At 42.8% G+C, this 23,365-nt stretch overlaps 1 protein-coding gene across 8 annotated transcripts in view; it reads right to left on the bottom strand.

Moving 5' to 3' along the window:
- Positions 1-9,024: 9,024 nt before the first annotated feature.
- RMDN2 (regulator of microtubule dynamics 2) overlaps positions 9,025-23,365 on the bottom strand; it is a 69,720-nt gene continuing 55,379 nt past the window's right edge. For all 8 annotated transcript variants that reach the window (XM_032352944.1, XM_032352942.1, XM_032352945.1 and 5 more), the window contains 4 exons: positions 22,847-22,900; positions 22,270-22,350; positions 11,824-11,873; positions 9,025-10,526 (listed from right to left, as the gene is read on the bottom strand). In XM_032352944.1, coding sequence (XP_032208835.1) covers positions 10,493-10,526; positions 11,824-11,873; positions 22,270-22,350; positions 22,847-22,900 — 219 coding nt within the window. In that variant the 3' untranslated portion in view covers positions 9,025-10,492. The remainder of the gene's footprint in view (positions 10,527-11,823; positions 11,874-22,269; positions 22,351-22,846; positions 22,901-23,365) is intronic.

A 23,365-nucleotide genomic window follows, 5' to 3' on the forward strand; every position in this document is an offset into this window, starting at 1 on the left:
CTTTTACGTGCCCCCTTGATTTATATTAAATTGGCCCGTGTATCTGGGTGTACTTACAGCCTCTCCACACTGATGGGTCATCGATTCATTCACAAAACTGCTTTCATTCTTAGAGCTTTAGGCTCCATTTTTTCCTATCTGGTAGGAATATCTGCTTCCTATCTGTTTGCCCTTCCTTCCTTGACTTTTTCAGGGTCTTCCCAACTATTCTTCTTGTTGTTTTTCTATATGACTCTTAGGGTACGGAAAGGATCTTGTTGGCATTTTAATGGGAATTACACTAAATTTGTAGATCGACTGAGGAAGCTTTGGTAACTCCAGGATGCTGTCTTCTAGTCAGAATGCAGTAGGTCTTTCTACTTGTTCAAACCCTTGACGACTTCAGATTTCCACTGTGCATCAGGCACTTCCTTACTTTACTGCTAGGGATTTGACTCTGTCTGGTGGTTACAGTCGATAAGGGCTTAGCTTCCATTACCTCTCCGACCGGCTGTTTGTACCGGGGATGGCTGTTGATCTCCACACACTGCACTGTCTTAGTAAACTCTCTTATGTTTGAAAATAGTTTTTTAGCTACTTCTCTCAAGTTTTTTGTGCATACAGGTTGATTTACCTACATAAATAACAATATTTATTATACTCTGTTAATATAGTACTTCCAAATGGACTCTGGAATTGATTTGTCTTTTTAAATCAGAGCTGGTACCAGGGCTAGTACCAGGTGGTTCAGTCGGTGAAGCATCTGACTCTTAATTTCCACTCAGGTCATGATGTTGGGGGTGGTGAGATCGAGCCCCACACGGCTCTGCACTCAGCCTGGAGTCTGCCTGAGATTCTCTCTCCTCCTCCCTCTGCCTCTCCCCTGCTCAGGTTCTCTAAATAAATTAATTAAGATATTTTTTAAAAAAAGATTTTACTTATTTATTTGAGAAAGAGCAAGTGAAAGAGAGAGAGAGAGCACGAGCACATGAACTGGGGGAGGGAGGGGCAGAGGGAAGAGCCAGCTCCCCGCTGAGCAGGGAGCATGACCCTGGGATCATAACTTGAGCCAACAGCAGACGCTTAACCGACTGAGCCACTCAGGAGCCCCAGTAAATAAAATCTTAAAAAAAAACTAGTGCCAGTGCCTCCAGAACAATATTAAGTGATAATACGGATAACATCATTCTTGTCTTGTCCCTGACTTCAGTACAAAGGTTTCTAAATTCTGTGTTGTAGCATGATAGACTCAGATAAATATCTTTTTATCATTTTGAGAAAGTCTTTTTTTTTTAAAGAATTTCTTTTTTAATCAAGCAAGGAGGCAATCCTATACTTTGAAAAGTTCTATATGTGTGTGTGTTTTATCATAAATATGTTAATAGAGTTTTAATATTTGTAATTTATAAATAAATGTATGTAAAGATGTTGGGGATGCCAGCTTTGAAAAACTGATCGCCTCAGGCATGTAATCAAAGAAGCTTGGAGACAATGGGCTTGTAAGATCGTAATAAAATTACTATATTAAAATACTAACATTTACCACATATATATTTAACTTTTTGTTTTTTTTCAAATGCAGAAGACACTTAAAGATCTTGAATGCTTTAGTTTTATCGTAATGGATGTTGTTTATCTTATCAGTTGATGGAAGATTGGCTAACTAAGCATCGATCATTAGAAGGTCTTAGTTCATCTCTGAAAAAGTCTGATTTCTTTGCCCCTCTGAATGTCTTCCTCTACATCGGATGGTTTCAGGGAAGCAGCAACATGCTGGGTTTCCCTGGTCACACCCCCAAGTGTGGAGGCATCATAATATGACAGAGGAAGGATGTGTGGCCTGGGTCCTGCCTCTCTGAAGCACACCTTGGACAAAGAGTGTGTCCTGGTTGAAAGATGCTCTTTCTGGCAGAGGCAAGGTAGTGACACACCTATGTGCAGACCACTCAAAGGATGGGAGGGAACCAGACTTCATAATGACTCATGGCTTCAGCACAGTGGGACTTCCTGTCGGGGCCACTGCCGGAAGTCTTGAGTAGATGATTCTGACAAGTAAAGAAACACAAGTATTCTTTGTAGTCATAGAAAAAGGAAAAGATGGCTAGAGGGATAAACATCTCAAACAACAAATACTTTTTATGGGATGTCTGGTTTTCTGCAAATTTTTTTTCTGAACCAAGACATGTGTTTTTTTTAAAATTAATACATGCAGTACAAAAACTCAAAGCAATATGCTGATTTAGTCCATAAAGATAATTCCCAGGCTAACTGTGGTTTGTTCTACATTGTCAACAAGAGTAGGGAGCTGGGGGAGGAATTTTGTAAAGTCCTGGAGATGAAAAGCTTGAGTCCACATGGAATGACTATAATCTAGATCAATTCAATCTCGGCCTCCCGCCTCCCCTCCATATCTCTCTCTCGCTTCCTCTCTCCCTTCTTTTTTCTCTCTTTCTCTTTTCCTTTCTCTCTAAATATATACATACACATATATGTTTATATGTGTGTGTGTGTGTATAAAATAAACATATATATTGAAATGGCAAATTTAATTCAACCTTTTAAAAAGCACTCATTGAGTACCACGGGAACACAGAAGCAGGATAAGAGGGAGTGCCTTTTAATCTATTTAAGGAGTGAATACATGTGCATATGGAGTGAATAACAATTCAAAGAAGTACAGAATTGTGGGGCAACTGGGTGGCTCAGTCGGTTAAGCGTCTGCGTTCAGCTCATGGCCTGAGCTGGGTCCTGGGATCGAGCCCCGCATCAGGCTCTCCACTCAGCAGTGAGTCTGTTTCTCCTCTCTCTGTGATCTCTCCTGCTTTTACTTTCAAATAAATAAATAAAATCTTAAAAAAAAACCCATAATTGAATAACAAAATAACACGGACTATGTTATAAGAGGTCAGAAAACTCAAGACTGGTTGTTGGGATTCTGTCAGTGGGGTGTCTGTAAGTACAGCGGAGCAAAGGGGGGAAGTAGGACCTAGGATTTCTCTTCCTTCTCCTAGCATTGTTCCAATGTCACAGCATCCATCTACCTGCTCATCTGAAGGTCTGTTCTGACGACCTCATCCTGGGGCAGGGGGCAAATCAGAGCTCCTGTCAGCCTCCTTATGTGCTGCCAGTGTTAAGGCAAGAAGGAAAAAATGACAAGCTACCCGCAAGTGAGAAGGATGTTTTTGGCTGTAGGATTTTTGAGTTTAGTGCCATCTGCTAGTCAGAGCAACTGAGTCAAGGAAGAAGATAGACAACGAGCCCATGAAAAGATGCTCAGTCATCAGTTAGTGAAGTGCAAATTAAAAGCACAATGCAATGCCATCATGCGTCATTAGAATGGCTAAAACTGAAGACAGGCTGACCGCGCGGAGTGCTGGTGAGGATGTGGAACAACGGGAACTCTCATTCATTTCTGAGGGGAATGCAGTATGGCGCTGCCATCGGAAAAGCAACATGGCGGTTTCTTGTAAAGCAAACATAGGCTTACCATGTGACAATTCCATGCCTAGGTTTTGCCTCCTCCTTCCAAATAAAAACATGTCCTTGAAAGACTAGTGAATGAATGCTCACATCAGCTTCATTCATAATAACCCCAAACTGCAAACAACCCCATATAGGTGCATTGACAAACGATTTATGACATTCAAATTATGAGTATTACACAGCAACAAAATGGAATGAACTATTTATTGATACACCTGAAAACACAGATGAATCTCAAAAATGTGCGTGGAGAAGGAATGATTCCATTTATGTGATGTTCTCAAAAACAACCTATAGTAACAGAAAGCAGATTTATGGTTGCCTGAGGCTGGGGTGCGGGCTAGAGGGACACAAGGGAAACTTCTGGAGTGATGCACATATTTATATCTCGATTGTGGTAGGGTTTAACCTGATGTATACATTTGTCCTGACTCATCACCCTGTACGCTTCACATGAATGCATTTGGTTGTATGTAACGTTTACAAGAAGTAAGAAGAGAAGGAGGAGGCCCTTCTTCTGATGAATGGACTTTCAGGACAGGTCAACCAGTGAGAGATAGCACTCGCTTCTGAGAAAGGCCTGGGGGATGACGGACAGAGAGCAACTCAGCCCCACATCTGCCCCAGTGCTGTACAAAGATGGCGGCTGAGTCTAGCCTGGCAGCCATGGTGTGGTCTGCTTGGTTGGATGTTTCTTTTGAGACCCAACTCAGTTCACTGGCTCCTCTCTTGAACAAGACACTTAATTTGGGGTCTAGCTAACTGTGGTTTGGAAAAGCATTCCTCCTGGGCCCTGTGCATCCCGAAGGTGGTCCCTGCTCTGAGAGCATTTCCAGTTCGAGACAAGGTGGGAGGTCAGAAGGAGATGGGCAGCTTTTGCTTGGGTGCCCCCAGCAAGTTATCCTCTTTGAAAAGAAACCAGGGGGTTCATAGTGCATTACTAAGTTTGGGAAAATCTAAATAAACTTCCCCTCATCCCCAAGCTTCTCGGCCAACTCAGTGAGCCACATTGGAACAGTCTAGATTTGGGGAGGAGGGAGTTGTGACTTCGAGATAGATCATAATCTCCACTAAGTATGTTCTGAAATGTAAATTATGGTTATGGAACAGTGATGATTCACATAATTACATCGAAATTAAAATGGAAACAAAGTATGACTGTGAGCAGTATCTTGTAGAGAAATTACCGCCACCAGATGTACGGAAATTGTTCCTTGAGTAGGGTAAGGCACCTTTCCAGGACATTCCTATGAATTTATATTCTATGGACACTGAACTCCCTATCCAAAGCCCATCTTAATTACTGTTTTCCTTTCCAATGAACCATTTCTCCCACTGTGGGAGATACTTGTGTGGTTGGCTAAGTTAACAATTACATGAATTTCAAGAATTCTTTGTGTTGAGAAAAGATAGACAGCCACAGGCAGTTTTTAGGTAAATAAAAACAAAGGAAAAAGAGTTCCTAAGTACATTAAATCTAAAATGGTTTAAAGCTGATTGTATGGATCTGAATATGATTTCCTCCCTTACTGCACACACCAGGGCTGGGAGTCAGGGCCCCAGGGTCCGGTGTCCACTGTCTCATTAGCTAGGTATGTGACTTCCAGAAAATCTAACCTCGTTCCGGTTTCCTCATGGTCAAGTTAAGATGGCACCATGTCCTTGCCAACCTCAGCAAGTTAAAGGCTTGCAACGAAATGTTACATCTGGTGCTAACACTTTGAAAAAGTGAAAGTTTGATATGAATACAAAGGAGCGTTTTTTTGTTTTTTGTTTTTTTTCACATTCCCAAGACAACTTTTACAATGTTATAAACATAGTATATGTCGTATCAGTAGATGTACATGCTATGGGACTGGTTCTGAAAACAATAAAAATCATCTCATTCAAAAATTTACCCATCTGTTAGCAGGAAGCACCAAGGGCTAAGTGTCCTCCGAGAGCCACACTCGCTCTCACCAGGTGGCTGTTAGGAACAGTCCTCTGTCACCACCACTCTAAATCATGTTAAGTTCCACACTGGGGTACGGCAGGAGTCACTTTATTACTAAACCAAGAGACTGCAAACTGAAGCCTGGAAATGGAATATGAATTAAAATTTCAAAAAGAAAAAAAATAGCAACTGGGTCTTAGAAATGCCACCATGGTTAAGTCTAGAATACAGTCCACATTCCATTCAATGCAGGCTATAGTTAAAAAAAAAAAAAAAAAGAAAAGGAATGTCCCCATGTCTGTGTTGTTTTTAGGGGAATAAGAGAGTCCTAGGAATTTGAAGTCAAGGACTGGTCTTGGCATTGCCTTGAGCTTGCTTACTGCCTCTGGCCTAGCCCTTGAGCTACAGGGTGGATCCATTTCCTGCCCTGCTCTCCCCTCCTTCCCTCTGCTTGCTCCCTGTCACGTCATCTCCCAAGGGTAGAAGTGACCCTTAATTTCCTCTTTTAGGAACCCTAGGAGCTGTGAAATGCTTTTGTGTTTCTTGAGTTGTTTGGATTAGTTGAACACGTGTTAATTGAGAGCAGACAGCCAGATAGGTAATAGAAAAGTGACTAATAGATGGTCCTTGTCCTCACCTTGCTGAAGATCTGATGGCTGGTCAGGCTGACAAAGGACACAAGAAGTGCCTTGCTATTTTGAGGAAGGAGAGAGCACATCTAGAAACGTGGATCAGGAAGGATTTATGATGGAGCTTCTGTCACTTGAGCCAGGCCTAGACTGGGGATAGAGATGTTTGCAGTGTGGGGCTCGACTGTAGGACCCTGAGGTCACCACCTGAGCTGAAACCAAAAGTTGGACACTTAACCAATTAAGCCACCCAGACACTCCTGACTGGGACCTTTTAAAAAATTAGGACAACCAATGTTGGGTTCCAGATGATTCCATACACACCATGGTGCGACTAGTCTACCTGACAGGAAGTCGTTGCCCACTGAGGGGTCCATGAACAGCACAGCTGAGTGACATTAATAATTCCTAATGATGTTTCTACTTGTAATTTTCAGCAGATTCTTTTCCCAGTCAAGTTTCCCAAATTTAAATTAGTAGGGTTGTGTAAATCTAAAGTACTGAAGGAGGAAGAAAGGTATAATTTAATTCTTCACATGCAAACTTTATTTGCCAAAGTGTAAAAATGCTGTTTAAAAACAAATTATCTGAGTTAGAAACCAAAGTCTAATTAAATAATTAATTTCATAGTACAATTGCTCAACTTGTTTTATATTATAGAATGGATACATTTGAACATTATAGAAATTTGTTTTAAGAAACAATTTAATATGTTTAAGTTCGCTGTACAATAGAATGGTTTGGAGGACTGGAAAGTGTTCCAGAGTGACAAGTGTTCCTGAAGTTACAATTTCTCTTCTTCAAAATCCAAACTATGGACAAAATGTATGAATCTATGGTTTTCCTGGAGTAGGAAAGAAAGAACAGTAACCCCTGAGAGATTGTAACAGACAGGATAAGCCCTGCATCTGCCCAGGGTTATTGCTTTGAGAGAGCTTCCAGGAGACCATGAACAGAGGGGGAGCCTGAAAGGAGTCCCACAATCTCCCTGAGTTGAGGAGACAAATTGAACAACAAAATGCCCATCAAAATCTTACTTTTTTTTTTTAAAGAAATTAAACAACTGATTCTAAAATTTCGATGGAAATGCAAAGAAGCTAGAATAGCCAAAACAAGTTTGAGAAGAAACAAAGCTGGAGGAATAATAATATCTGATTTCAAGGGAATATAAAACTACAGTAGTCAACAGTGTGGTGTTGGCATTAATACTCAATGGAATAGATCAATGGAACAAAACAGAAAGTACGTACATGTGTGGAAAATGGATTTTTGACAAAGGTGCAAAGGCAGCTTGGTGGGAGAACAACAGTCTTGTCAACAGATGGTGCTAGAACAATTCTGTGTCCACACACACAATGAATGAATTGCAATCCGTACCTCACACTGTATACAAGAGTTAACCCAGAATGGATCACAGATTTAAATGTAAAACCTCAAATATAAGCTTTTTAGAAGAAAATATAGGAGAAAATTTTTATGACCTCATATTAAGCAAAGATATTTACATATACCACCGAAAACAACATACATTAAAGTATAAACTGATCCATCAAAATGAAAAACTTTTGTCAAAGACAGTGTTAACGAAATTAAAAGACAAGCCACAGACATACAGAAAACAGTGACAAATTATCTATCTAATAAAGAACTTCTATCATACTTAATATATAAAGAATTCTCAAAATTCAATAAAAAAGAAAACAAGTATCTCAATTAAAATAATAGACAAAAAATTTGAATAGATATTTCACCAAAGATACATGAATGGCAAATAAGCACATGAAAAAATGCTCAGTGTAATTTGCTATTAGGGAAATGCAAACTAAAACCCCAAATAGACCCAATTAAATCCTAATCACTGCACACAGAACAGTAGTTAAAATTATGGAGAATGACGACACCTAGTTGTTAATAAGGTGGTGGAAGTGGAACTCTGATTCATTGCTGGTGGGACTATAAAAAGGGATAACCACTTTGGAAAACAGTCTGACCATTTTTTTAAATGCTAAACAGAGATCTATCACATGATTCAGCCAGTCTACTCCTATGTATTTATCAAAGAGAAATGAAAGCATATGTCCACTTAAAAAATTTATATGACTATTCATAGATTCGTTTGTAATAATCAAATACTGGAAACTCCCCAAATGTTCAGCAGATGGATGGAGAGAAACCACTGTGGTATATCCGTGCAATAAAAATCCCCTGGTAATAAAAAGGAATGAACTTTTAGTGTACATGATGAGATGAACGAATCTCAAAATAATTTTGTTGAAAGAAATCAGACAAGAAAAGAGAAAACACAATTAATGTACAATCTTAATTATACAAAAGTCTAGAAAATACAATCTGTCGTGTCAGAAGGCAGGTTGGTGGTTGTTTGGGGATGGGAGGTGCAGGCAGAGTTGGGGGGCTGCAAGCGGGTGTGAAGAAACTTTTGGGGTGATGCAAATGTCTGTTATCTTGTGGTGATGGTTTCAGGGATATATATATATAGAGATGGATCGATCAAAACACATCAAGTTATCCACCTGAAATATGTGCATTGTGGAATGCCAATTACACCCCAATAAAGTTATTTTTAAAAAGCTTAGGATGCGACTTCGGGCACCCAGAGCAAAATCCTGGTTTGGGAGCTACAGAAGTCACGAAACAGCAAGATATGAACAATATTTGGTTCTAAAATGTGACTTGTCTTTAATTGGGAAATGAAATATTGTTGTTAACTGCCCAACAACAGGTCGTAAAGTCTCCACTGAGGCTCTCCCACGACACAGATCGAGGTGAACAAGTCACTTGAAAGCAGGTTTCACCACCTCCTTTTTCCCTCCTTCCTTATCTTGGGAAAGGAGAAGGCAGTGAATGTGAAAACAGACTTAATATAAGGGAAGATACACAACAGGTTGCTGGAAACATAGGAAACCAGAAAATGGGTATCAATATCCAAAAACTACAAAGAAAGATTTTTTCACCTTTGTTCTCTTTCCTTACCATCTCTCTCTCCTACCTTCTGTCTTTTACCACCACATCCCCTTGACCCCCATTTGCTGGCAGGATTGCACAGTGGTTCCGACTATAGCGCGGACTGGAGCAGACTGCCCAAGTTCAAATCTCATCCCGTGCTCCGTATGGTATTTAATGCCTCCTGCTTTAGCTGCCCCGTCTGTAAATAGGGTAATACCAAATGTTCCTTCTCATCGGGCCACTGTGGTAGGTAAAGCACTTGAACTAGGCAGAACCACGGGTTAATACCCTGCAGTGTTACCATTCCCGGAGCTGCTCCCTAATCTACCACTGACAGGCTGGGCTCCAATCAGTTAAATGTAAAAATTCCTGGGCTCAGAGAAGACCACAGAAAGCACAAGATTCCGAGAGCTGGAACCCAGTCCTGTCTCGGCCAGTCCCCAGCTCCCTGACCCCTTCCATGTGATTTATGCATCAGAGATTAGACTCTGATCTAAATGAGAAGGGAAAATGAGAAGGTTGGTCTAGAAGACTGTCTCCATGGTCACATGCAGCTGTTAACACTTTTTATCATTCTAAATCATACAAATATTATCAAATGAGCAGCTTTTTGACAACCATTAGGCACAATGGAGTTTTTCGTGTTCCAGCAAAGATCATTCATTATTCAGTAAGAAAGATAACTTTGCAATTTGCATGGAGTTTAGGAGTCTGCGTGTTTTCCTTGTGGTGGCTGACGCGTCACTAGCTTGGCCTTAGGGACCCCCGGGGAGAAATCATCCAGAAGGTCTCTGGAGCGATTCTGTCTTCTCCCAGGTCAGCAGCACGAGTGGAGTGAAGTAACCATAGAAAGAAAGCGACAGCCAGTTCACATGACTCCCTTCGTGCGAAGTTCACTGCAGAAGTAAAACAGTGCTGCCCGCTGAGAAAAAGACTCCGCTTTTCACCGGGGCAGACTGAACGTGGAAACTGTTCCGTCGTGACCCAGACAGCATGAAGGGGATCCAGTATAACATGACGAGGGGGAGGTTTCCTCTGCTAACATCCTACTGAAGAAATTGTTAAGTGTGTCAACAATTCTGAATGCTTTAAAGGTTCAAGTAACTTTTAGGAGTGTTACATTCCCATTGGGGTCCTTATCCAGAAACAGGATCACTTAACGAAGGGACATCAGTCTGTCCCCTGAAGGCATATTGACTCCAGGGACCCAACAGGAATTTTGTTAAAACACATGGAGATCGCTTAGATGTCCCTCATAATTCCTAGCAGAAGTCTCTGCACTGCTCTCTGCTGGGATGAGCTGCTCCCACAATGTGGTTGATTCTGTCATTTGCTGCTAGTGACAATCACCGTCTCAACTGGCACATTCCTGGAGCTGTTTAGAGAGAGCCAGAGGCATCCTAGTCTGTGGACACCAGGGCTCTGTGCAGGGACCTACTGAGACTCCTGTCCCTTCCAGCCAGCAGTGTCAACGTGAGACCGGGTGTCAGAGTTTGGGCAAGAATCAGTCGAACCGATCTGGGTATCTCGATGGGTCACTGTAAAAGAGGGAGGATCTGGCTCAGTTTGATTAAATGGCATCGGTAGGTCAGGGCTCGAAGTTTTGAGTGTACAAATGTATGCGTGTCTTTGGGATAGCAAGCAGGAAATTCAACTTCTGACCTGATTTCCAGGATGAGGCTGGTTCAGGTGTAGTGAGGAATCTTTATAGATCGCTAAGTTCAATGAAAAAAATCCTTGTAGTTTATTAAAAATTGGGAAATACAGGAAAAAACCCACAACTCCACAGAAATAGGAACTGCTACCAGATTCGTGTCTTTCCAACTGATGCTCTTCTGCACACATTTTCATACAGCCGAGACGCCATGTATATGTGTATATGAGATGACAGGTATACACTACATATACATATACAAATATGTACACTGCCTTGTAAGTTGTCCTAAAGATGCTTTGTGCATTTCACAGTTCTGGTAATTTTTTCAATGTCAAAGTAATAACCTGTTGTAGTTACATTCTCACATGGTTAGATTCTAATACGGTTAACTGCTTTTTTATTGTTGGACGTAGTGTTCTGCTGTAGTAAAGAATGCTGTTATAAACATTTGTGGATAAATAATTGTACTTTCTCTCTTTAGCACTGAAATGACATTACAGAACTCAGGAGTTACTACATTTTTAAGGCTCAGCATTTTACCAAATGCTGGTGTCAAAATACCCTTACTCCAGCTGTGGCTGAGAATGTTCCAACTCCTGGCATCATGACCAGCACTGAGCATCTCTTGAAAGAAAAAAATCCTTGCTAATTTGATGAGAAAACAGTATCTTACTGTAATTTTATTCACATTTCTGATTACTAGTTACCATGTATTTACTCTCCTGTTTTTCCTCTTCTATCAACAACTTGTTCATAACCTTTGCCCATTTTTCCCATTTATCATCTACATTAATGAAATTTTGTTTTGTAAAGTCTCCATTGAAGCAGCAATAAAACACTTACTAGAGTTCACTTTGTTGAATTGATGTAAGTATTTTATTTAAAGTAATATTCTGAAGACTATAGTTTATTGATAGGAAAAATATGAATCATACATGTTTAAAGATAATTTTGTACCGACATTTATGGGAACTTGATTTCTCCAAATAACATGATTAGTTTTGTAGTGCGACTATTGGAATGCATTCTGCAGAAATGTGGTTTTACCTTCAGATCTGAGCACAATACCCTTACATCAAAAAAAGAAAAAAAAAGGATAATAAAAAAACGCAACTTGGATGAGTTTAAATTTTAGTAGACAACATCTGATTTGTTGAAGAGTAAGTTCTTTTATTTACCTCTTCAAGGAACTGGTTATTTTTTTTACTTCTCTCTGCGCATCTGTATCCTATAAAGAAAATACAAGTACACAATGAAATTTCACACAGTGATGCTGCTACCTTGGGTGTTTCAAAGCAAACTTGGTGGAGTGAGGCGGTACTTTCTGAAGGACCATTATAAGGAAATTACAGATTTCTTAGATCCAGGTAGTATTCAGATCTCTGAGAAGATGTGTCATGTGGAGAGCTAGTTCCAGGGTTCCCCCCACCAGGTCTGGAGTAGTGGGAACGCAGGGAGAAAGAGAGCCTTCTGTGTAAGCGGACACACTTGCTCTCAATAGCGTGTTAATGGTTAACACTGTTTTCTTTTTCAGCTGTACCATGTGGAAGAAGTCCCAGCCCTAGCAGCAGGATTTGAAGAAATCTGAGGTTCCAATGCAAGATCCAGGCTAGCAAATACGCCTCTCATTATTGACTTTAACAAGTAGTTTATATGAAAGCTGAAAAACCATGTAATATGTTTTCTAGTACTGCACATGTGTTGCTATTTCTTTAAAACGGGTATGGAGGTTAGAAAGAGAGGTGATACATTCAGATGGCAGGTACGCCTCTACATTTTTGCATTTAACAAACATTTATTGAGGGACGCCTGGGTGGCTCAGTTGGTTAGGCTTGGGTCATGATCTAGGGTCCTGGGATCAAGCCCCCAGTCGGACTCCACGCTCAGCAGGGAGTCTGTTTCTCCACTGCCCCTCCCTCTGCTCCTGTTCTCTCTCTCTCAAATGAATAAAATCTTGAAAAAAAACAAAAAAATCCAAACATTTATGGAGCACCTAATGGAAAAAATTTAAGGGATGTAACAAATTAAAATGAACAGATGAGGAAAAATAAACAAAGTAATATTTGGAAGTAGCTGTTAGCATTAAAAAAAAAAAAAACCGAAGTTCTTGAATAGTTTTTATCATAATGTAGTGTCTGATCAACAGGATGTCTACTTCTACCAAATCAATATTTGTTGAAGCTTGTGAGAAAATATGATTAACAGATTAGTGTATGAACGTATTATTTAAAAGAACTTATAAAAAATAAGCTGTAATCCCTGTTGATCTCTGTAACCCTCTGGCTAGCTGAGTGCTTGGCCCCTACGAGTCCTGAATGGATGCCTGCTATTAGGGGTCTGATGCTAGAACATACAGTAACACTTCCCATTGATCAATTCCTAGGAATCCATTTCTTACAGAATAATGACATGAATGAGAGAATTATTTCAATTAGATGCCTAAAGAAATGAAAATGCACAAACCACAATGAAAGATTTAAAATGAAGGTCACAGAGCAGCAATATTTACACTCATGCCCCACAAAGAAGAGATCCTCCAACTTCCACCCCAATTCAACTGGCGGCGAATGTGCGCACCCGCCCGCTCACCACACACACACACACACACACACACACACACACACACACACACCATCCCTCCCGTTTCACTCTTGCCCAGGGCTTCCATTCAAATATTCTCTTTATTTATGTTTTTATGTACAGAGGACACTGGTAGGGCTTTTTGGTCCCAAAAGCCACCTAAAACCACCACCTCCAATCACGCTTCCCTTTGTTATCATCCAAAATATAGGCCCTTTACACCCTAATCCTTGTTGGTGCTCCCCTGATGCCGCTCGCCTGTGAATTCTCCTCCTTGACTCAACTTCCCACTTTCCCCCCTTTTCTCGGACGCTTCTACAGAGCTCCCTAGCACGCCTGTTAGGGGACTTGTTTTGAAGTCACTTTTGCATCACCCGTAATGCATTTGCTGAGAGAATATATTCTGGGGGGAAGGGGAGAGGGTGAGGGGTATTACTGGCGGAGGGGGGGGGAGCCAATGAGGGAGGAGGGTTCCCCTCTACCATCTCTTATAGTTGTTAAACTCCTGGTCACTCTCCCTTTACGTTTATTTTTATATGACTTCGGGATCTGGATCACTCTCCACACTGTCTGCCACCACTGTTGGAAACATCCTTGTCCCCATGGCCCGTGGATCCCAGAGCCCCAGGACCTGGTCCCCTCATCACCAATGTCCTCCCGCACCACCCCCGTGAGCACACCCTGGGCTGCGTGATGACCTAGAACCGCTCTACCCCGGACACACGCAGCCTGCTTTCTGAATACAACTGCCTATCTTATTGGGCCCTTTATCCGATTATTCTCAATAACACCAATTTTTCAACTGCTACGGTTTATTATTTCCTTATTGTTCTCTGTCAGCTTCCTGGTGCTTTGACTTATTTTCTACCCACATTAGGTTCTACGTCCAGCTACTCTATGAGCGAGAGCGCAAAACCCATTCTCCCTCTGTGGTGCCTGCCCTGGCTCTCCACCAACCGACAAGTCTACAAACCCATTGAGTTTTCTACTGAGTCCATGACCAAAAAAAAAAAAAAAAGAGGACCGTGATGTGCTCTCTCTGGCTTTCTCAGGACCTTATTCTATCAATTATCTCCTCTCTCCCCAGTCTTTCTCGACCCCTGCCTTCTTTGCTGGCCCTTTCTCATCATTTAAATATGCTCCCCTAGTTCCCATCCAAAAATACATGATTTCTCAACTCCAGCACCACCTTAACCACCGCCTGATCATCCCCCTCTCTTCCCCATCACATTATTGGAAGAGCGCCTCCATGTACTGACTGCATTTCCTCACCTCTGGCGCTCGGCACTGTCTCTGCTCCTACTGTTCCATGGAAATAATCTGGGTGAAGATCGCCAGTAACAAACATCATTAAATTCAGCTCATTCCAGTCCTGACTTCTCCAGAGTGTCCAACAGAGGTGACCACTTCCACCATCCTTTGGCTTCTGAGGCCCCTGTGGCCACTTCTTTCCATCTCACTTGCAGCTTCCTTTTCCACCTCCCCTTCTCTTATGTTGGTGTTTCTCAGAGTTGATCCTTGACCTGTTGGCTTTCAAATACTCTCACTTAACTGGGTGATCTCTGCCATCCTGGAGCTTCAGAGATCCGTTATATGACAAATATCAATCATCTGATGGACTGGAGAACCTCACAGACACAAACTCAAAAGGTCCATAACCGAAGTCACCTTCTCTACCAAATCTGGTTCTCCAACGTTCCCTAGATCCTTCAAGGTACCGCCATCTATGCTGGTCAGTTTCTAAAGGCAGAAACTGAGATCTCATTCTTGAGTCCTTTATCTCCTGGAAATTCAGAGTCTGAGTCTTGCAGAGACCGCCCCCAAATCCGTTACACCTGTGCTCCCTTCTCACTCCTCACTGCCACTGCCTTAGTCCGGGTCACCGGCTCATGCCTGCTTTATTGCAGGAATTCCCTAAATGGTACCCCTTCTTCGAGTTCTGCTCCCCTCTGAGCCAAGTCAGTCTCCACATGGCATGCTGTGGACTCCCCGGGATCTCACTGGGTTACTTGTTGCTTAAGACCCTGTAATGGGTTCCCCCTCCTTTAAGAAAAAGGTACACAGGGTTCTCATCTCTTCCCTCCCTCTAGTACTCAACATTTCAGCCACATTGTACATTTGATTCAATGCTTTTCGGCATATTTCTCAATTCCAAGCATTTGTTTTTAGTGTCTTATCAAGTAGGGCCACCCACATCAGTACCAACCGAGATACGTGAACCACATCGTGTGTTTATGGTCCATGTTTCCATTCACCTTTGTCATGTACATACATATTTCGACACTAATATAATCCTTAGAACACATTATTTTGTGTTCCCCATTTTTCAGTTACATTAAAAGTTGTTTTCTGATTGAACAAATGTCTTTGTAAATATGTTTAGAGTTGCATAAAGAATAGAAATTGGTCAGCTTTCCACAGTGAGGTAACAAAGGGAAAATGGCCTGATTACTCAGCATGTTTCATGATTTTTTGAAGACAAATACCAATGTATCAGATTTTTTATCATCAACTTTTATTAATCTGCTGAGGAGGGATTATTTTATAGCCTATTGCACGTTACCGGATTGTGCCTTCTACATGTCCAAGAATGCGCTTTGGTTCTACATTTTTACACTGCATTATTTTAAGTGCCATAACATTTGCCAAAAGTCTAAATTATATGTTGAATTGTGTTCTAAAGCGTTCTTGATAGTTTTGTTCTCCAGTCTGAGTTTTCTTATAGAAGCTGCAGATAAAGGCACTTCTACTTGGACTTGAAGCCTGAGGGACTCCCCACTGTAAGAACTTGAAGGCTGACTAAGGTATGCGTGATCACTGAAGACTTCCCTTCATTTGTGATACTGAGGGTGTTCAATACAGTGAGAATCCTCATGTGTCCTTGAATGTTACTCTGTGAGGAAAGGGTTTCTCCTGTTTATTTCACTGAATTGCTTCTCGAACATGAGTTATCTGGTATTTCTCAAATGGCTTCCTCCTCCTGGTAGAGATTTGCTATTTTCCTTCTTGATTTCTGTGTTCTGTGTCTTCAGCGTTCTGTGTCTTCCAAGGCTTGAGCTTTGGCTGAAGGCTGTAGGGTGTCTCCCCTGTGGGGACTCTTATGGAAAGGTTAATGCTGAGGCTGAAGCGTCTACATCCATTACAGGTATGGGGGTTTCTTTCCAGCGTGTGTTCTCATGATGGCTGAGGTCACAGCATGGGCTAAGGGCTTTACCATGGAGATGGCATTCATAGAGTTTCTCTGTGGTGCGAACTCACTCATGCTGTTTGAAGGACAAGTTGTTACTGGTGGCATTTCCACACCAATTACAAAGGGTTCTCTGGTGTGAATTCTCTCACAGAAACAAAAGTTAGCTCTGTGGCTAAAGAGTTTGCCACATTCGTTACATTTGTAGGGATTCTCTCCAGCACCACAGACCAGTCAGGAGAGCTGTGGCTATTTCCCCATTCGCATTATATTCAAAGAGCTCTGCTCCAGTGTGAACTCCCTGCTCCTAAGGGGGAGAGGTGAGGCTGCTAACGGTCTGCCTACATCCGCTCATCAGTTCATCTGTCCACATGTGGATTCTGTGCTGATCCTTCAGTGATAACCTCCAGTGAAAGTCTTTGCCGCGCTGGCTACACTCACAGGGTGTGATACTCTCCCATACTGAAGTTCTTCTCTTCGTAGCAGGTCAACTGCACGGCGATTTGATGAATTCTGAGGTCTTCCTTACATTTCAGGCACTCGATATATATGGGCCACATCTGTGCACATGGCATCTTCTGAGGACTCGGCTTATGGTTTTGAGTTCAGATTATTTTTTGTCTCCCCAGATTCAAACTATGAGACATTTCTGCTGAGACAGCACACTTCCTCTCCTCAAAACACTGTAGTTTTAAATTCCGGGCATATAAAGTTGTTGACATACAAGAATCTGGGCCCTAGAGCCCAAGGGCTGACATTGCCAATGTCAAGTGCAGTGTGATGAGCTTAGACCTCCCTGAAAGGGACAGAAGACATGTCACAAAGAACTCACACACCAGGAAGAGATTACAAGTGCCACAAGAAGCAGCACTTATGGGAAAATATATCAATACTCTCTACCAAAAACTTTGCACAAGGAAGTCTCTCTCTTACTTATTCTTATTCTTATACTTATTCTTATACTTACATTGTTATGCTCCTGGCATTTGGCAATGATCGTCAAACATCAACTTGACTAGACTGGCTACAGCTTAAGAATGACTGATTTCAAACTGATGCTCTGTCATCAGTTATTTTAAGAAAATTATTAGAGGGAGGTTTAAGAAACTTCTTGAAGGTGTTTTTAAGATCAACTTTAAAAATGCAACCAACGCTATTATATATCAAGAAGACTTAATGGATACAGTATTTCGGAATGCCGATCAATACAAGAGCTGAGAGAGTAGAAATGGGCGGTAGCACCCTCCCATCTGCAGCTCATGAAAATGTCTGTGTAGAGAATTGGAACAGTCTGTCCATCCGCGAGTGGCCTTATTAAGTTCTTTTAAAATGAACCAGGAAGAATCAGTTCTCCAGGCCTGGATGGCACAGATGAGTTAATCTATACGAAATAAGTCCAAACCAGAAAGAAATAGGGCAAATCAGAATTTCTAACAAATGAGACCCTGGACAGCATTGCTGGGTTTCAGTAAGTGACCCACTCATTCCTCGGAGCTGTCGTATTCCCTTAACAGGAAGGCAGGGTGAACATCTGTGGACTGATTCCAATTTTATAAACTTATCTGAGAAACCAATTTCCTAATTAAAATTGGCCCGCTGATGGGTATTAAGGAGGGCACGGGTTGCATGGAGCACTGGGTGTTATATGTAAACAATGACTCTCGGAACCCTGCATCAAAAACTAATGAGGTACTGTCTGGAGACTAACATAATAACAAATAATAATTAAAAAATCAAGCATGAGATCTTAATTAAGACAGAAAATTAAAGCAGGATTAGGATTTTATTGCTAAGAGTGGTGACTAGTAAGAGGGATGATTCTTAATCTGTGTAACAGCATGGAGATACAGCCCAGGATTTTAAACAACAGGTAATTTCCAAGAAGTTGGTAGCCGGGACACACTAGTGTTTACTTGGAGCACTCCCAGCGTCCTCTTCTTCCTGGAGTTGTTCCTCGTGTATTTTATTTACTGTCCTTTAAGAGTTTGTCTTAGAAGAGCAATTAATTCCACTTCAAAATAGCACAGCCGTTGAAGAACAGTCTGTTTCCTTCCCAGATCAGCGCTTCCCTCGTCGTGACGCACAGCACCACATCCTGCTTCGTGCCCTGAGCGCTCGCAGCACAGCCCAGGACGGTAACTTGACCCTTCCTCCAGGCAGAGAACTCCCAGGCCGCTGGGGAGGTCACGACTTCATTCATCCAGCATGTCACGCCGCCTCAGACACAGGAATCCCTTTTATTTTAAAAACGGAATGTTTCTCAGGACCTGAGATTACCTTCCTGGGGTCAAGAAAAGTCCACATGAATAATAAAATACTGTAGTTTCAAGTTCTGGGAATACAAGGTCGCTCACGTGCATGAATCTGGGCCCTAGAGCCCGAGGGCTGACAGTCCGGATACCGAGTGCTGTGTGATGAGGGGCAGCCCCATGGAGGGGACGGAAGACGCTCATCGCCGGGAAGAGGTGACAAGAGCCCCGAGAAAGCAGTGCCCAGGTCATGCAAGGTCATGCGAGGGAGCGCGCCAGGGGCCGGTGCCCTTCACTGTAATTCGTGGCTCTGCTGGACATTTTGCAAATGAACAGACTGGTCAGCAGAGTCACTACTGGGGTGCACTTCAGTCAGGAAAACCTTGCAGAGATCAGGGGTACTACAGACAACTCTCCTCAGCCTACTCGCTAATTGAAAAAGAAACGGAGACATTCCTGACAGTACATTTAACTCCTTGAAAAAAAACCCCAAAAGACCAAACCTCCTAGAAAATGCAAACAGAAACATCACTGGGAAAAATAAAAAAGTAACATGGGAAATATTTACTAATGCTGTTTTGCTTATTACCCAAGTATTCCCACAGTGCCCAGCTCTCTCAGTTACATTCATAATCAGTCCCACTTACTAGCATTAGTATTTTTTTTTAAAGATTTTATGTATTTATTCGACAGAGAAAGATCACAAGCAAGCAGAGAGGCAGGCACAGAGAGAGGAAGGGGGAAGCAGGCTCCCTGCCAAGCAGAGAGCCCGATGCGGGACTCGATCCCAGGACCCTGAGATCATGACCTGAGCCGAAGGCAGTGGCGTAACCCACTGAGCCACCCAGGCGCCCTAGCATTAGTATTTTTGTTTGCGCGCTACTAGTCTTCTGATTCTTCCTGCCCGGACTCCTGAGTGCTTGTCACATGCCAGGCCTGGCACCTGGCACTAGGAACACGGGGGCGAACGAAACACACCTGGCTGAGACTCTCTTGGAACAATCACAGCCATTACCGTAGCTCTGTAAATGATAGGAAGGAAAAGCGCGAGGTGCTTTCTTGCCTGGGAGCGTCAAGGAAGTCTTTCCTAAAGAAAGGACATTCGTGGTGAGGCTGGAAGGTGAGTAGGAATAAAGGTGGTGAAGGGAGTGAGGGCTGGAGCGGGAGTGTTTCGGGAAGAGGCAGCAACAGGGCGTGGGGTGTGAGGCAGGGGAGAGCGTGGTGCAGAGTGAGGAGAGCAGGGAACATACGCCAGAGCCCTGAAGGCTGTGTTACCCATTTAGGACTTCCACGCAGGGAAGGGACAGACTGACGTTTGCTTAATCTGCTACCGTGGCTGCTACGGAGAGTTAAGAACGGCCTGGAGGGAGGGAGACAGCTAGCTGTGCGGCCATGGGATGCTCCCCCGCCACGGTTCAAGTGAACTGCGGTGCTTTCCTGCTTGGAGTGGGGGCAGCAGAGCCAGGGGGCTGCTGCGTGGCTCACGGCATGTTTCAGAAGAGGGAGTCTGAGAACTTGGGGACCGGGTGGGTGTCTCGGCTGGGGGCTGAGGTGTCCGGGATGACTCCCAGCATTCCCGACTGATGAATGAACGTGCCATTTAGTAGCTGGGAAGACGGAGAAGAGCAGATCGAAAGGTCTGAGGACGAGCTGAGCTTGAGATGTCTGCGAGACACGCAGGTAGGGATGTCCCACGGAAGCAGAAAAGGTCGAGAGCTCGGAAGGGAGGTCTAGAGATGGAATTCGAGCACTGCTGGCAGGGAGATAGCATTTAGAAGTCATGGACAGCAGGTTTGTGGGGAGGGAGGAGGAAAGGTGAGAGGAGAGGGGGTCTTAGGGACCAAGGACCAAACCTCGGGGGTCACTGATACTTGGCCCTTGCGCGAGAGCTGAACTGCGCGCACAAGCAGTTGCATGTCACACCAGGCATCATACTTCATTATCACACTGTACCCGAATCTCAAACTCTAATAAGAACGCCTAGACACCCAGTTTAAGATGACTGCATATAACCTAAGTGACATCATTCAGGAGAAATGGGCAAGTTGGTAGGGTCCCCATCACCAATATGGGGCAGGCAACCAGAGGGACAAAATCTGTTTTCTGCCCCCAAAACTCCATAAAATGTCTTCTGTGGGGAAGTGTTGCTACTGAGCCTGTGCTGTGTGCTCAGTGTTGACCAAAAGAACCCACTGAGGGGTCAGAGAGAGAAGGAGAGCCAACCCTGTAGGAAATCCCAAACCTAGGAGCCACCCGAGACCTGGAGCAGGTGATTGCTGGGAAGGCCCAGAGAGGGCTGGCCAGCCCCGTCTACAGACACGGGCATCCCCGAACCCTGAAGCTCCAGAAAGTTCTTGTTCTACTTCCCCATCATCCGTATTTCTCATGACTGTCCTGAACACCTCTTTCCCTCCAAGCACACAAATCTTCGCTTTTCCACACGGAGACTTTGGTCATGACCTGCGACGTGCTTCTCTCACACCTCCACGTCATCAAAACCCACCTCTGATGCTCCTTGATCTCTTCTAGTGAAAATAATTTCCATCTTCACTATTTCCATAACCAATTATTTGTACTTCTCTTAGCTCTTCGGGCTTTTCACCCTGAGCTACCGTTATTTGGCTCTCTAACCTATATTCTAGGCTATAGAGGGCTGTGGGCATGCCTTGCAAGTCTATATTTGAGATTACAACAAACATCAAAGCCAGTGTAGCTCCAACAGAGAAGGAGAGGGCTACTTATTTCCGAGGTATTTATTTCCCCACGCCACCCCTTTTTAAAAATGTAGGCTCCATACCCAGTGCAGAGCCCAGCATGGGGCTTGAACTCATGACCCTGAGATCAAGACCTGAGCTGAGATCAAGAGTTGGATGCTTAACCAACTGAGCCCCCTGGGCGCCCCTTGAGGCATTTCTTTTAGCTGTGATTCAGAGGATGATGTTTGCTGGTATGGAAGGAAGAAGGAAAACATTTATTTTCTTTCTTTCCCACAATACCAATATATGGCTCACAGGAACACAGACGGGATGGTTAACTCTGAAATTCTTAAACCAGAGCACATCCAGAATGCTAAATCAGTAGACAAAAGGGCAAGAATATGATAGTTCTAGATCAGTAAACAAAACAGCAAGAAGTAATATGATAGTTTCTTCTTCATTAATGGTAGGTGTCCAAAGACCGAGAAAATGGTAATACATTACTTTTAATCTTCTTCCTGCTGTAGGATAGCCATCCCCTGCTGTGAGCTGAGGACTGAGGATGGCCGGCACGTGGACAGTCCTCTTGCTCCAAGGGGGGCAGCCAGCCTACTTGTCTGCTGCCTATCACAGCTTCATCGTCAGCTCCCCAGATTGAGGCTGTTTTCCTTCCTTCCCCCAGTGGGCTTAGCCTAGTCTCTGCTGTCTAACACTTAACAGGCATTAGGATATTTTAACTACTAGCCCATGATTTGTGTGTCCCTTAAAGGTACTGGGAGTCTACTACAGCAGACTTTAAAACTTCATACTACATGTTAGTATGGAAGAAAAATCCAGACATTTCTAAGCCATATTTGAGGCCAGAAAAGGACTAATAAAATAAAAGCCCTCATTGTCACTCTTGGGACTTACCTCTTTGGTAACACAAGGAAGCAACACTGCCAAATTACAAAACTTCACAGCGTTGTCTGTTTGTTCAAGATCGATGTAACACTAGAAATGATAAACGGTCCATATGAAAGGCAAGCACAGTTTTATGTAATGGACTCAAAGTGATCTTAGAAGAGTGGTCTTCCTGGGGCGCTTGGGTGGCTCAGTCTGTTAAGCATCTGACTTTAGATTATGGCTCAAATCATGACCTCGGGGTCATGGGATTGAGCCCCAAGGAGGGCTCTGCTCTCAGTGCAGGATCTGCTTGAGATTCTCTCTCTCCCTTATTAAATAAATAAAATATTAAAAAAATATTTTATTTATTCATTTGAGAGAGAGAGAGCACAAGCAGGGGGAAAGGCAGAGGGAGGGGGAGAAGCAGGCTCCCCACAGAACTGGGAGCCTGAAGTGGGGCTCAATCCCAGGACCTGGAGATCACGAACTGACCCAAACACAGGTGCTCAAAAATCTGAACCACCCAGGAGCTCCAATAAATAAAATTTAAAAACAAACAAACAAACAAACAAACAAAAAACCCCAAAATAGTGTTCTTCCTTACCTTGGCCAAGAACAAGTAATTGGACTTAGAAAAACCAGGGTGTAGTTCTTCAACCTGATTTTAAGAGAAAACAGAAAATAGAATAATGGGATAATATTAAAACCACCACCACCACCAGTAAAGAGGATATATTTCAATAAATCAAGTACTAACCAAACTGTCCTAAAAATTTAGGTTGATTGTGTTACGTCAGAATCATTTTATCAGTTCAAGTACCTTATGAGTGGAAATAGAGCTTTGAGATTATCCATTAAAATGAAGTTATTACTACGTTCATAAAGCAAACGAAACAACGTGATACTTTGAGGTTTCGGGATTTCTTTGTATAACCTATCCTTTCTCTTTTTCTCCTTTCAAAAACAAAAACAATTGGTGATACACTTTCCCAGGACAAGTCCTATACAATTCACAATCTATTTAGGAACTAAGCAGAGGATGACTGGTATCCTATGACAAGCCTCCACTGCATTAGTATTTGATTTTTTAGGACTTCAACACATCCCATGAGTTGAATCCTAT

Source organism: Mustela erminea, chromosome 7 (assembly GCF_009829155.1).
Source record: "Mustela erminea isolate mMusErm1 chromosome 7, mMusErm1.Pri, whole genome shotgun sequence".
Classification (NCBI taxonomy): Eukaryota; Metazoa; Chordata; class Mammalia; order Carnivora; family Mustelidae; genus Mustela; species Mustela erminea.